This window comes from Lemur catta, chromosome 15 (genome assembly GCF_020740605.2).
Source record: "Lemur catta isolate mLemCat1 chromosome 15, mLemCat1.pri, whole genome shotgun sequence".
Lineage (NCBI taxonomy): Eukaryota > Metazoa > Chordata > Mammalia > Primates > Lemuridae > Lemur > Lemur catta.
Window position 1 is genome coordinate 9468013 of NC_059142.1, and position 14509 is coordinate 9482521.

Below are 14509 nucleotides of genomic sequence, written 5' to 3' on the forward strand. Positions count from 1 at the left end.
TGGATAGCAAACTCCTCCTCCAGTCCCCTGGCCCCAAACCTGAGGCCACCCTTGCTTTCTCTCTGTTTCCCATGGCACTCCTGTCCCCCCAGCTCAGCCGCCAGCTCTACCTTTAGCGGCACCCACAGCCTGACCACGTCCTCGTCCCACTTCCATCCTAATTGCAATCAGCATCTCCCACCTGGGTTACTGCAAACCCCCCCCTCAGGCTTGCCCCGCACATCTGAGAGCCCCACAGCAGTCAGAGCGAGCCAGATACAACATCAGCCACATCATGTCACGCTTCTGCTAACAATTTTCCAAGGGCTTTCTGAGAACGAGCCTTTAAGGCCTTCTGCAAAGTCCCGCAAGATCTGGCCTCCAAAGCCCTCTGCCCTGACCTATCGCTTCTCTTCCCCCTTCACCAGCCCCGTCTGCCTCCTCCTTTCCTGGAGCCAACCAGGCACCTCCCCACGTGGGGCCTCGGTGCTGCTGTCCCCTTCCCTCCTGAGCACGCCCCCACCGGCTAAAACGTCACCTCCTCTAAGTCTTCACTGAAAGGTCACCCTGTCATGGAAGCCTTCCCTGACTACCCAACTTACAAATGCAACTCAGCCCCCTCCAACTCTCCCCTCCCTTCCCCCCTCTCTATCTTGTCTAAAATAGAGCACGTTCAAACATGCGGACCCTTATTTATGACGTCTGCAAATAATTTTCTGTCTCTCCTGTGAGCACATGGGCCCCACAGGCAGAGAGATTTTATCCTGTTTTGGTCACTAATATATTGCAGGTACTTAAATATAATGCCTGGCACTCAAGAGATGCTTAATAAACATTTGCTGATTGAGTGAATGGCAAGAATGTCACCTGACACTTGCATTGTCGGTGCCAACCATAGCGCTCTGTGCTGGGGATGCAAAAATGAATAGGGCTCAGCTTGGAGTCTAGCTGTGGGTGTGCAGATAAAAGTGCCACAAACAGTTACACATGCTAAGACAGAAGATTGCACGGGGATAGGAGAGGCCTCAGAAAGGCAGAGTTCCATTGTAGTTGTGGGGAGAAGTCTGAGAAATCTTCTAGAAGGATGGATGGTTTGAGCTGAGAACTGCAGGGGGTTTATAGGCAGAAGAGCGTGGGCAGAGCCTTTGAGGGTCTCCCGGACAGACAGCGGCTGGGCAGGAGCAGGGCCTGGGGCTGTTCATCCAGCCGGAGTGCAGGGACAGCGGGCGTGGGAGAGGATGCCTACGAGGCCAGCAGGGCCGGGTTGCAGAAGGTCTTGCCGGCCATTTGTAGGTGTCGTGGCGGGGGCTGGCATAATGCCACTGACATTTTAGAAAGCTTGTGGGGGGCGGCCGGAGGGGGCCAGAGCCGAGGTGGAGACCAGTGGGCAGACCAGGGAGCAGAACAGGGCACTGGTGGGCTGCAGCGAGGGATGGAGGGGACCTGGCTACCAACCAGATAAGGGGGGCTTTGGGTGGGACCAGGTGGGACATGAGACCATCCCTGAGATGGGAATGGAGGCGGGGAGAGGAGTTTCTTATCCTCCCCTCCATTTTCCACTCTCTGTCCCTCAGTTTCTACTCCAACTGGGGACAAGTTGTGACCATTCCACCTCCAATATTTTTCTTTCATCTTTCCCTTTCTCTTCCACCTCTCGCTTCTGCCTGGGTCTGGACCCTCCTCATCCCTTGCTCTGGACCACGGCAGTGGCCTCCAGACCCACCCCCTGACTCTCCCCAACGCCTCAGTGCAGCCACACGCTGTCAACGTTGTCCTCCCCAGCCATGACTCTCATGCTCTTCTTTTGTGCCTTAACACCGTCCAGGGCGCCATATAATCTTCCCCTGCAGAGGAGCGTTTGAAACCCTTCGTGCACAATGCGTGATTCCCTTCACCATCGGCCCCAGCCTTGTTTGTCCTTTGTTGGTCTTTGAGGCCATCCCAGCCTGCATTCACCTTAAACTCTCCCTTCTCATGTTACACTGCGTGTTCCTCCACTCTCCTGTCACAAGGACTCTTCCCGGGCCTTTTGCTTTTGTAGATGTTCTTCTCTGCACCCTTCCACTGTCTCCACGTCCCCTTTTTACTGCAGGGACCCACTTGGATTCCGAAGGCTTAATGTACACGATGTGCGGAAGAGCGACTTCCCGCCTACTGCACGGCACACTGCTTTTGCACACTCTGCACACCCAGACGCATTTTTTTCTTAAAAAAAAAAAAAAAAAAAAGAGCCTTTAACTGAACTTTTTTGTAACTTTGGATTTTTGATCACTTTTTTTCTCTTAAAGTGAACTTGACCAGCTCTTGGGGAGGGCCGGGGGGTGGTGCAGCTGGGAGGTGGTGGTCTGTTCCACGTGGCATTGGGAGTTTGTGGACATTGGGGGACCTTGAAGACCTGATGGGACCCAAGGGCTTCGGACTCAGACTCAGTGTCAGCTCCCATCCACAAAGCACCTACTGTGTGACACTGTGTCCCTGCCTTCTCATTCACTCCTCAAAATGAACTTAAGAGTTGGCCATTGTTCACTTCACTTTACAGACAAGGAAACCACAGCTCCGAGGGCTCCAGGAACTTGCCCAAGTCTCCAAGTGTGAAATAGATGGGCCGGGTCTGACCTTGGAGCTCCTAACGTCACTGAGCTGCTCCCATGGGGACTGTCTGCCTGAGTCACTCAGACTCAGGTCCAGCAAGTTCTCTAGCATCTCCTCTTCCACCCTCCCTTAAACCTCAAACCTCACATCCTCACGCCTCCTGGGCTGATCCCAACTGCATTTCATCAGAGACCACTTCCATAAAATAGGTCGCTGACTCTCCAACCCTGAAATGTGTCTTCTTTCTAAGCTCTCTCTCTCTCTCTCTTTGCTCTAGAGGCCTCAAAAAATTGAACCAGGGTTACACTGATGGGATGATTTATTGGGCTGAAATTAAATACAAAATTCTATCATCTTACTTCTCAGAAACTAATTCTTACCTTGTTTTTTGCTTGGAGCTGTGTAACCACTTATGTTTCCTGAGAACAGTTTTAGCTATTCTCACATATGCCTGTGTCTGTGGTCAAAGGCAACAGGATTCTAACCAAAAATTGTTTCCCTCTTCTTCCAGAATAAAATAAGCATGAGGCCAAGCTTCTGGGATAGGTAAAGGTGGGATATTATCCTGGGGTCCTAAGTAATATTCACTTCCTGTAAACAGGATCAGGGCAAGCTACATGGTTAAATTCTCCATCCAAGTTCCATGGGGCTTAAAAGCATCCCCTCAGGGTTGCCTCCTTCCAGAGCTTATACAAGGGTCCTTTTAAAGTCCTTCCTCTTCATCTAACAAGCCAAAAGTCATGTGGATGTGAGCATCTCGATCTTTCTCCCCCACCTCTTTCTCCTCTTCTTATCCTCACCGAAGCCAAATTCTGTGGTCGCCAGGTCTGTACTCTACAATCCTCAAAGTAAGAGAGCTGCTATATAAATGGAACGTCCAGGAGTAGAAGAATCACAGAAGACAATGGGAGAAGGAAGATAGATTACTGAGAGCTTAGGAGACCCTTTGTGGGGAAAGAAGACTTGAGAAAAGCAGTAGGTTGGAGCCTTCTCTCTAACCACTCCCTCCCCCGTGGCTGGCCTGCCCAGGAGGGACCAGCTTTTGAAGGAGCTGTGGGAAATTGGTAAAATAAGAATTATTACCTTCATTCCACCAGGGTAAGTACGAAGGGCAGGGCACAGAGACATTTCCAGGAGGAGAATGAGGCCAGCACACATACTGATCAAATGTCCCATTGCAAAATACGCCTGCAGAGAGAAGAGGGGCCCAGAGGAACATCAGTGTTGGAGCACGGGGTCCACTGATGGAGGCTGAGGCACCCAGGAGCCCAGAGCCCACCCTCCCAGCCTGGGAAGCTGGTGCACCCTCTGCAGGAACCAGCATGTGTGTCCCCCTCTCTAGACAGGTCAAGGGCAAGGAGTGATTTGGGGAGCACAGGAATGCCAAATGCAGCCCCAAACATCACGCATTTCTGTGCTCAACTTGATCTCCAGTCAGTTATGCCAACACACATCATGCCGATTTTGCTTTATTTGACATGAACTGAACTCTTACAGAAATACAGTCAGGAGGACACCTGGAGGTCAGCTGGTGCCGTATGTTCCATAATTAACTAAATAATTGTCAAGCCTCTTTCACCAATTAGATCCCAGAACACACCTGCCCTGTGAGATGTGTAAAGTGACCAGGGAATACAGGGGAGCTACAGAACTGAGGTCTTTGGTCACAGATATCTGACACAAGCACTACATAGTCATAGCTCTCCATTTGATTACTCATTCAATGATCATTATGAAATATTTGGACTCTCTCCAGCTCAGGGGGTGATTTATACACTGGTGGTTCGCCATGGAAAGCTGCAAACTTAAAACAGCCTTATAGGCCTCCCAGAATCAAACGAAGGTGTTTCCGGCTAGATCCCAAACGTCCATATTGCAAGCTCCTGGCTCCTGGAAACTAAGCATCTTTCCCCACCATCTGCTCCCTATTAGGCTAGAAGAGCCAGGTGCCTGGCATTAGAGCCCTGCACATGCAGATCTGCTAGGTCGACAGCAGGCTTGGGGCACTGTGTCGACTGGCTGCCACGTGTCAGCGCCTGTCTGTGCGAGCTGGTGCTGAGCCGCAAAGGCCTGGCTGCAGATGAAGAAAACCTTCCCCCTTTGACCTCAGAAAGCAGTTTCCTCCAAAATGAGAGGCGGTTCTTGTAGGTGGTACCAAGCCTTGATTGCCACCTGCCTGGGCCGAAGGGGACTTCAGAGGGAGCTGGGAATGTCTCAAAGCCAGGGACTGCTTTTGGGTCATGAAAGGAAGGGACAGTCCACAGTCTCCTGTCCACCTCCAGGGCCCTGAGCAAAGTGATCTGAAAGAAGCCAGGAGGAGGAGGAGGAGGAGGGGCAGCTGTCACCCATAGTTCTCAGTGCTCAGAGGCAATGGGCCAAGACACTTTCTTCTTTCTCTCTTTTTAAGGTGGGCACAGTATGGGTAGATGCACCCACAGAGTCAGCATGTGGGCAGGTGAGTAGACTATTGCACCTTTGCTGGAATGTTCTGTACTTTGTGCAGCCTTGGATAAGAGAAATATTATTACTCAGAGTCCGTTAATGCTCTAGGAGATGGGGGATCCCCCACCCCCCTAATAGATCACCAGGTTAATCTATAGCGTTACTCACCGCCTGTGACTGGGCGTGACAGGTGGCTTTTAGCAAAGATGGCCACATCCACATGCATCCCGTCTCCTGTGTTTCCTTACACGGAGAGGTGGGGGTCCATGTTCCCTCCCCTTAGCCTGGGTGGACCTTTGTAACTGTCTGGCTCAATTGAACATGGCAGGAGAGACGTCGTGTGATTTCCAAGGCCAAGTCATAACAAGCAATGTGGCCTCTGGTCAGGCCAGCCCTTGGGGACCCAGCCATCATGCTGTGTGGAAGCCCAGGCCATGTGGAGAGGCCGTGGGGAGGAGTCCTGGCCACCAGTCCCAGCTCGACCCCGAGCTGAGAGCCAGCATCAACCCGCAGACATGGGCGTCCTCCAGCTAAACTCCAGACATTGCAGGGCAGACACAAACCAGCCGCAGTGTGCCCCGTTGAATTCCTGACCCACAGAAACTCCGAGAGATAATAATGATTATCTCTCATTAATAAGTGATTATTATTGTCCAAAGCCACTGAGCTCTGGGACAATTGGTTACGCAGCCACAGATAACGAATAGACGCGCTTACCGGAAGGTTTCTTGAGTAAGTCTCGCAGACACTCCTGTTTGTACAGAGCCCACTTCCGCGTTGTCTCCTCAAGGAGAGAGCCTGTAACCTGAGCAGACAAAGACACGGTCACCCCCAGTCAGCCACACGCACAGACGTGGCCTTGCCGTCGTTTCCCACCACGATTCTCAAACCTTCTCACCGAAGTGCCCGTAACGGCCTGCGACAAGGAGACGGAAGGTCTTTGGCACCTTATGTTCTATCTTAAAAATATTTACGAATTTTGTATTCGCTCTATAATCCAATCACACTGGTGTTAATACAAACATGAAAGATCTTTCTTAAAACCTTTACGTGAAGTTGACATTTCAAGAGTATGCAATATTCTTATCCTAAACTCTCACACCCTTCCACTCCTAAGGCTGTGTGGGTCCCAAAGCGAGACGCGTCACACCGCAGGAGAGGCAAGGACACAAGGCAGCAGGGCCGGGAGGTTGCAGGGCCTGCCCTGTCCGGGCGCAGAATCAGAGACACTGAGCGGACGGTCGCTCTGCGCTGGACGGAGGCCTTGGGGTTTCTCTTTCTGACACTGACTATCCTGCCCTGTAGAACCTTGGAAATACAGCACATGCTTTTTAGGCTTCCCAGATAATTGGGTTGCCTGACACCTTCTAATCGTGTACCTTTGCCACTTATCTTGGTTTGAAAGGGAACTTCTCTCCTGTTGTTCCATGTCCTCATCTCCATCAGGCACCTGTCGTGTGTCAGACCTTGTGCCCAGGAGGCATCAAAGGGGGTACAGAGATGAGCAAGACACAATCCCTGCCCTAAAAGGATTTAGAAGCTGCTAAAGATAGGGCAATTCTATAATCGGCTGACATAAAAAGCCAAGTGCCATTGTGGCTTGCCATCCTCGGCTTCCCTACAGCTCCTCCCTTAGCACTGTTGTCCCCTCAGTCCCAAATCGGAAGTCAGGAGTCATTCTCAACTCCCCCCTTCCCCTCATCCTCACATCCAACCAGGTGCCAGACTCCATCAACTCCCCCTCCCCAATCTCTCTCCAGTCTGTCCCCACCTCTCACTCCCTCCGTCTCTGGCCTGGTGCCACCATCTACCCTCCACACTGCTCCAGAGTGAAAGGACCACAGGACTGAGCTGAGCACTACTGACTCAGGATTTAGCCTCTTAGCCCTCCCTGTCCCAAGTTATGTTCCTTTGTGACTTCCCATCTTCGCACTCCCCATTGGCACTCCCTTCTGCTCTCGTTTTCGCCTGGTGAACTCCTGTTCATCCCTCAAGGCCCAACTCAAGCCTAGTGAACCCTGGCCATACTTGACTACCTCTTTCCTTGGAGTCTTGAGCTAGTGACGCTCCTCCTCAATGCCCTCCTACTCACCGCATGACTGATTCCTCCAGCCCATCACACTGCAAGCGCATCAGTGAGCCACTTGTCCATCTCCCTCACTACCCTACAAGGTCCTCAAGGGCTGAAATATGTCTTTCATCTCTGGCTTCAAGCCCCTAGCACAGGGCGAGGCACTACCCTCATTGTCCTTCATTTTCCAGCCAAAGACACAGAGGTACCATTGTGGGGTGGAGGGCAGGGAAATGCACACGGGAGGGGTTAAATAAATGACCTGGTCTAAGATCACCCAGTTCCTAAGTTGGCTTTGAGGTTTTGTCTTCTCTCACAAGGGGCAACAAACTCAAATGCTTTCTTGGGCCAGGTAGATAACGCAAAAGAATGAGGCAGGACAGGTATAATGATAGGGAATGCAGGAGCCTATCATAAACTGGGGAGATGCTACACCTAAAGGCACTTAAATTTCATTAAACACACACACTATGCACGCACACACACATCAACCCCCCCCATCGATAATCGGCCATCAATGGGTGGGCAGTTTTCACTCCCTGAGTAATTAGTCCAATCTCTCCTCTCCCTCCTCCGCCCAGCAACACCCCCCCCACCACCACCACCGGGGCACCCACGATGGGGTCTGTGGGTAATTCCTTTGCATTCCCAGAAAATCACACAGCCAGCTTTTTGAAGAAGAGCTAATGTGGTCATCATTAGACCAGAGGTTCCCAAACTTACTCTCTCAGTAATTTTTCCACAGTACTGTTAGGCCAAAAGATATATCTAAAGTCTCATTTATCAAGTAGGTATGTTTAAACAACTTAATAAATATTTATGTGTTAACTTAGTGCCTATTGACGATTACATAACTTCTCAAGCTTTAGAATCAGATCGGACACCGCCGCCTTCGTTTCCTGTTCCACACTGACTTTTGCGCAATACTTGCTTTTTATCACAGGACATGAAGAAAACCCAGCTTTGCAAAGATACCACGTTCATCAAAAGGAATGAAGTGTGATCTAACATTGAAAGCATGAATACCTTCAGCTAGTAGTTTGCACAGTGTCTGGCAGATGCCATATATCACTGTGCTCGCCTGGAAAAATTAAAATACCTCACAGCACCCCTGTGAGTTCACAGTGGTGCCCTGGGGTACCATAGCACACGGTTTGGGAACCATGGGATTAGCCAATAAGTAATAATAATGATGACACAATAATTGGCATTTATCCCTTAGTTTCACTTTCCAATGAGTTTTATTTTTTATTTTATTTTATTTCTTTTCTTGAGACAGAGTCTCTGCTCTGTTGCCTGGCTAGAGTGCCATGGCATCAGCCTAGCTCACAGCAACCTCAAACTCCTGGGCTCAAGAGTTCCTCCTGCCTCAGCCTCCCGAGTAGCTGGGACTACAGGCATGCGCCACCATGCCTGGCTAATTTTTTCTATCTATTTTTAGTTGTCCAGCTAATTTCTTTCCATTTTTAGTAGAGACGGGGTCTCGCTCTTGCTCAGGCTGGTCTCGAACTACTGACCTCGAGTGATCCTCCTGCCTTGGCCTCCCAGAGTGCTAGGATTATAGGCGTGAGCCACCACTCCCGGCCTCCAATGAGTTTTAAATCTCTATTAATAATATATCTCTCTGAGTTATGGCCCAGGAGGCAATATGTAAGTTTATTATTAATAACATATCATTTAAAGCAATAAACATCCTAATGGGACCATAACTGGTTATTATGTTTACGAATTCAGCAGATGAGATGCAAATTAGATAATAAGCTTCCAGAATCCTCAAAGCCATCAAAGTAAAGTGCCTTGGGGACCACACTGGGACCTGACTGAGGAAGAGGCAATACAATCGGACCCTGGACTGACATCCACCAGCCTTCGCTCTTTGCCGTGGCTAATGGCCATGGTCAGAAGCAGAAAAACAAACTAAAACTAAAAAGTACTGAATTTGGTCAGCCTAAGGGAGCTGGACAAACTCAGACTGTCTTCCAAGGTCCTTGCCCCAAAGACATCAAACACACAAGAGGCATATCCAAGTTCAAGCACAGCCAGATTCCCAGACTAAGTTATGAGAAGAGAAGATACGTGAGTGAGTTTTTTCTGACTGGAAAAGTCCAGTTTGGCCTTGTTCCTCTTTCGCTTGCATAGGCGCCCAGCATCAGTGAAAAGGAAAAAAAATAAAATAAAACACCTTCTATTGAGTCTCTTTAAATGAATCTATTTTTCTCTGTTAGAGAAGGAATGCACTTGACTGTAGATAAGACAGAAATCACAGATAAGCAAAGAAGGGGGAAGGTGGAATTATCACCTCATCACTCAGAAATCACCATCTACTTCCAGGCTCCTCTCTCTACACATATGAACCACTTTTCTTTCTTGTTTTTCTTTGCTTTTTTATTTTAACAAAAAAGGAAATGATAGTGTTTTATAACCTTTTATTTTTCACAAGATGATATATCATGAATGTATTTCCATTTCAAGGAATAAATAATAAACAAAACGAAACACCTTTTTAACAGCTGCATAATATTCTATGAAAAAATTGGATGTAATTTAGGGTTTTGTTATAATTTAGTTTTTAAATCCTCTAGCATTGAACAGCTAAGTTGTTTCATATGTTTGCTAATATAAATCATGCTGTGATAAAAATCCTCGTAGTTAAACATTGGAGAGCACACCTTTATTTTCTTAGGAGAAATTCTTTGAATTGGGATTTCTGGGTCACAAAGCGTACACGGCTTTAAAGGGTTTTGATACTATGTGTACAACTTGGTACCGACAAACTATCTATCCCCACCAAAAAAAAATTTTTTAATTTAAAATATGCACCATTTTACACTCCTACCTGCTTTGCAGAAAAGGGCCACAAATTCACTTCTCAAAGAGCCTTAGGTAATTCAGGTTTCTTGATGCCGAAGCAACAGCTAGATAACTTAAGTGAGTATAGGATAGGTGGAGATAGCACTGTTTCCCTGCTTGAGTTTAGAAACTAAACTATCCCTGGGAATTTCTCATTAAGTGAATTTTATAAGGACTTCCTGCCAGAAAACACCACGGTCATTTAGATTCCACGCAGGGAAAGAGTCTATGAGCAAAATTCATCACGAAAGTCTTCACAAAGCCTTGTAATATAAACATCTGGGGAAGGAATATGGGGTAAAGACGAGAACCAAGGGGAAGATCATCAGACTTACAGACACACGCCGGAGAACAGACAGTGTGAGAGGCTCTGAAAGCACAGACTGGGTGGCAGAGGGTGGGAGGGGACGCTGCCAGCGGGCACGTTATTGATCATGGAAATATGAGAGCAAAGTGAGCAAGGCATGACTTTGTCAGTGTTGTAAGCTGGCCTGAGGCTCTGCAGATTCCGCTCTGGTTACTATACATATTCATATGTCAACAGCTCCCAAGAGCACTAGAGAAGAAAGAACACAGGACTTCGGACACCCCGGGTAGACACAGCGGCTCCACTGCTCTGACAAGCTACACAATCGAAGGCAATCGTTGCACTCCTCTGAAGCTTAACCTTCCCACTTGTAAAACGGGTTCAGTAGCAATACTCTTAGAGGCTCGTTGTGAGGATTACATGAGATGATGTGTGAGGAGGCATTTCATGACCACATGCCAAGTGCTGCAGCAGGGCTTGGCATGGGGTAGGTGACCCATGCATGTTTGTGAACAAAATTACACAATCATCTGGATACGATGACAGATTCAGAGAGTGGAAGCAAGGATGACCATTCTCTGTTAACTCTCCCAGCAATGGCCGCACCGCTGACAGACTGAAGTCCTGGGGCTGGAGGCAGTTCAGGGGCCACCTGCCCCTCCACGATGTTCTGGCATCATGGCAGGAATTCTATGAAACCATTGACTGGGCTTGAAGGCAGCCTCTGGGAGAATTGAAATGCAGAGAATTCTGCCTCTCTGGGCCCGTGCTAAGGTGAACGCAGGTGAGATCTGGCAGCACACCCCTCCCTTCATGGGGGCGGGATGTAGAATTCCGAGGCTACAACCAGGAGCCAACACTGCCCACGGAACAAAGGAGGAAGAGAGCCCTTCCTTAATCTACTTTCTTTACTCTGATGAGTGGAACGGTGGTTCCTTCCCTCCACAGCCCAGTATAAAAAGGGAACCTTCCAAAGGGAAGGGGCAGAGGTCTCATCTCCTTGGATAAGAATTCGGCAAGCTACCAGCATGCCCAACTACAGCAGATTAACTAAACACATTATAACACATCCTTAAAGCTCTTAAATACTACTCCATGGATCTGCATTTACTGACACAGAAAATGTTGCTCAAGCTCCCTGAGACTTAGTTTCCTCATCCATAAAATGAGATGAACAAGGGAGCGTGGCTCACAGCGTGGCTGAGAGCACAGCGTGAGACAGTGTGAAGGGGGAGGGGAGGGAACCTGGCGCTGGACCCCATGCAGCGTCGTAGCAAGTGTGCGGTAGAAACGTTAGCTGTGCTATTCGTGTATTTTGTTATGAAAAATAATATTTATAGTATATGCCTATGTTTGTTTTAAAATGCTGTATGTTAACAAATGGTAGAAAAATGTCTGGAAGCACAAGCCCCCAAATGCGAATGAGGGGGATCTCTAGCTGGTGGAATTACAGTGATTTGCAGTTTGTATTTAACTTTTTTGGATTTTATAGCTCTTTTATTTTTTAACAATGAGCATTCTATATTTTTATATGAAGGAAGGAAGGAAGGAAGGAAAGAAGGAAGGAAGGAAGGAAGGAAGGAAGGAAGGAAGGAAGGAAGGAAGGAAGGAAGGAAGGAAGGAAGAAAAAAGAAAAGGAAAGCAAGGAAAGGAAAGAAAACAAAGACCACTATTCATTCCACCGAAACACTCAGACCCGAGCGTGCTAAAGGCACCCAGGCGTGTGCACGCAGCAATTTTAAATACTATTACAGAGTTGATGCTGCCATGAGAAAATGCTTATAATGTAAAGCGGAAACCAGGATACAAAATATGTTATGCTTTCTAATTTCAGCTGTGTAAAAACATGCATAGAAAAAGGATTTGAGGAAATCTGCCAAAATATTCACAGTGCTTACCTCTGACTGCTAGGATTGTGGCTGAAAATAGGCACAACTGATAATATTAATAATAATGAGCATTAGCAATAATCATAATGAACTGCTCTTACTTGCTTGATGGAAACCAGCAGCACCAGGGTGAGGAAGGGCTTCCCAGGGGTCCAGAGCGAGCGCTTCCTGTGGGAGGGGACAGGGCTGTCCCCCCGGGGAGCAGGGATGCCCATGGGCAGCTCGGCGACCCCCAGCAGGGGTCCCTCCCTTCTGTCAGGCCTTGCCCTGTCCGGCTCTGGCTTCACCCTGCTCGTGCACTTCCACACGTGCGGGCACATCGCTTCACGGTCCAAGATGTACCACAGGCAGCCTCCTCTTGCATTCCTCCTTTCCAGAGAGGAAATGTTTGCACAAATCCTCTCCACGCCGCCGCGAGCGTCTGAACTGGTCTAGAGCGACCTACCGAATCTCCAGAGCTCCTCATCAGCAGAGGCTCATCCCCCGCCCCTGCCCCCCCAAAAGCAGGGAGATTTTTCCCAGACCTTCCCCAAGTCAGCTGCACTCCCTGGGACTCGCTCAGCAGGCCAAGGAGGAAGAGCAAGGCAGCCAGTGGGTTCCACGCCACGGGCTCTGCTCAGTGCACAAGGCCGGGCTGGGACAGGCTCGGGTTCGAGCTGCAGAGGAACAGCTGGCAGGAGGTGACGACAGGCCTGGAGCCAGTCCAGAGGCAGTGTCTTTTTGAGGGGCACTATCTCTTTCCAAGGCATTAAGCTCGTGCAGGCCAGCGGAGGCAGCCACAGAGGCAGGGCTTCCTTGGGCCCTGTTTATGCCAACAGCACAGGAGAGGCAGCTGATCGGCCCAGGAGGGAGCAGCTCCCACCCCAGGGCCTGAAGCAAAAGCCCAATCAGCAGCTCAGACTACGTCCACACAATAGCAGAACAAGGTGTTGAAAAGCCCAGCGTTCACTCCTCTTGAATGCCCACTTGTCCTGAGTAGGCTGGCTCAGCCCACCTGGCAGATCCCTTGCACTGAATTCCTGATGTGTCACTAACCAACGTATTAGAACATTCTCACCACAATTCACATTTACAATATCTTTTCATCCTCCATCCTGTTTCAGTCATCCTCACAATAACCCCGTATGAATAATTCTCCGTTGGACAGCTGAGAAGCATTGAGGTTCAGAGAGGTTAGGCTGCTTGCCCAAGGCCACACAGTAAGTAAACAGGATACCCAGGTCTTCTGACCAGAGTCACCCGAACACGGCCACTTGGGAGGGTGCCACCCCCTCCCCCGACCCTCTCTGGGTGAGTTCCTGTTCTCCTGCAGGCTCATCCCTGTGTCCCTAAAGGACCTGCTTGGCCCTGCCTCACCCCACCTCTGTCCCGCCAGCTCCCGGCATCCACTTCCAACTTCCCCCCATCTCCCACGCTGGAGGCCCGGGGTAGAAGAGTTCCTGACCGGATGAACATCAGGTCAGCGAGAGGTAAGAAGAATCTGTTGTCACTTAGTTTTGTTTTGTTTTGTTTGTTCCATCCAAGGCAAACCATGAGCTCATCTCGGTTCGCTTCTCTGACCGAGGGAATTCAGAACCGTGGGGAAAGCAGGTGAGCTTCACTGATTAGAAATCCTTGGAAATCTTCAAAACTCCACAGGGCACAATTTTAAACCTTAGCAGTAAAATGCTCACTCTGAAAAAAGAGCCCCAAAATGGACTCTTAGGATGGTGTGACCTCTGGAATCCATGTGGTCATCTGAAGGGGACAGCAGAGAGGAGAATGAGGTGACCCAGAGGGAGACCATGCCCAAGTGACGGCTTCCATCCAGTGGATGTGGCTGTAACACTTCTGTCACTGCACGCTAGAGATGACCTTCCAAGTCGCATGCTGGTAAGGAAAACGTCTACTTCCTAAGAATATTCTATCTCATCTCTTTGAACCTGTTCTGAAGATACCTTTTTTCTGAAGGGACAAACATGAGAGCCACACACAACTTCCCCACCTGTTGGGCGGGTGCCATCTAGTGACCCAACACGGTACTGCCTCTTCCCGCCACTGGGCAGCAAGCAGGACAGACAAACGCTCACAGTTTGTGAGGCCACTGAGAGCACGTGACACAGCTGCTCAGGCTCGGCCAGCGGGAAAGGACAGATGGAGTGATACTAACCCAAAGTCACTGCCCTTTTCTCCTACTGCCCAGGTTGGATCTGGAAGTTTTGGGGACGTGTCTAACATGTAATCAAGAACCTGTGTGTTTCAGATGCCCCGTGGAATCTGCTCCTGCCCTCGCTCCTGCATCCGTGTCCTCTGCTCCTTAAGGATCTGCAGTGTCACCGCTCCTGCCAGTGCCCGCTTTGGTGAGGGCCTGAGGGGTGGTGCTGAGGGCTGTGCCAGCTT

The 14509-nt window shown here is 49.3% G+C and overlaps 1 protein-coding gene across 1 annotated transcript in view; it reads right to left on the reverse strand.

Annotated features, from left to right (window-relative positions):
* GLP2R (glucagon like peptide 2 receptor) overlaps nucleotides 1-12917 on the reverse strand; it is a 54540-nt gene extending 41623 nt beyond the window's left edge. Inside the window, exons 1-3 of the mRNA XM_045525997.1 lie at nucleotides 12232-12917; nucleotides 5731-5818; nucleotides 3655-3759 (exon numbers count right to left, since the gene is read on the reverse strand). Of these exons, the coding sequence (XP_045381953.1) occupies nucleotides 3655-3759; nucleotides 5731-5818; nucleotides 12232-12450 (412 nt within the window). The 5' untranslated portion in view covers nucleotides 12451-12917. The remainder of the gene's footprint in view (nucleotides 1-3654; nucleotides 3760-5730; nucleotides 5819-12231) is intronic.
* Between the last annotated feature and the right edge of the window lie 1592 nt (nucleotides 12918-14509).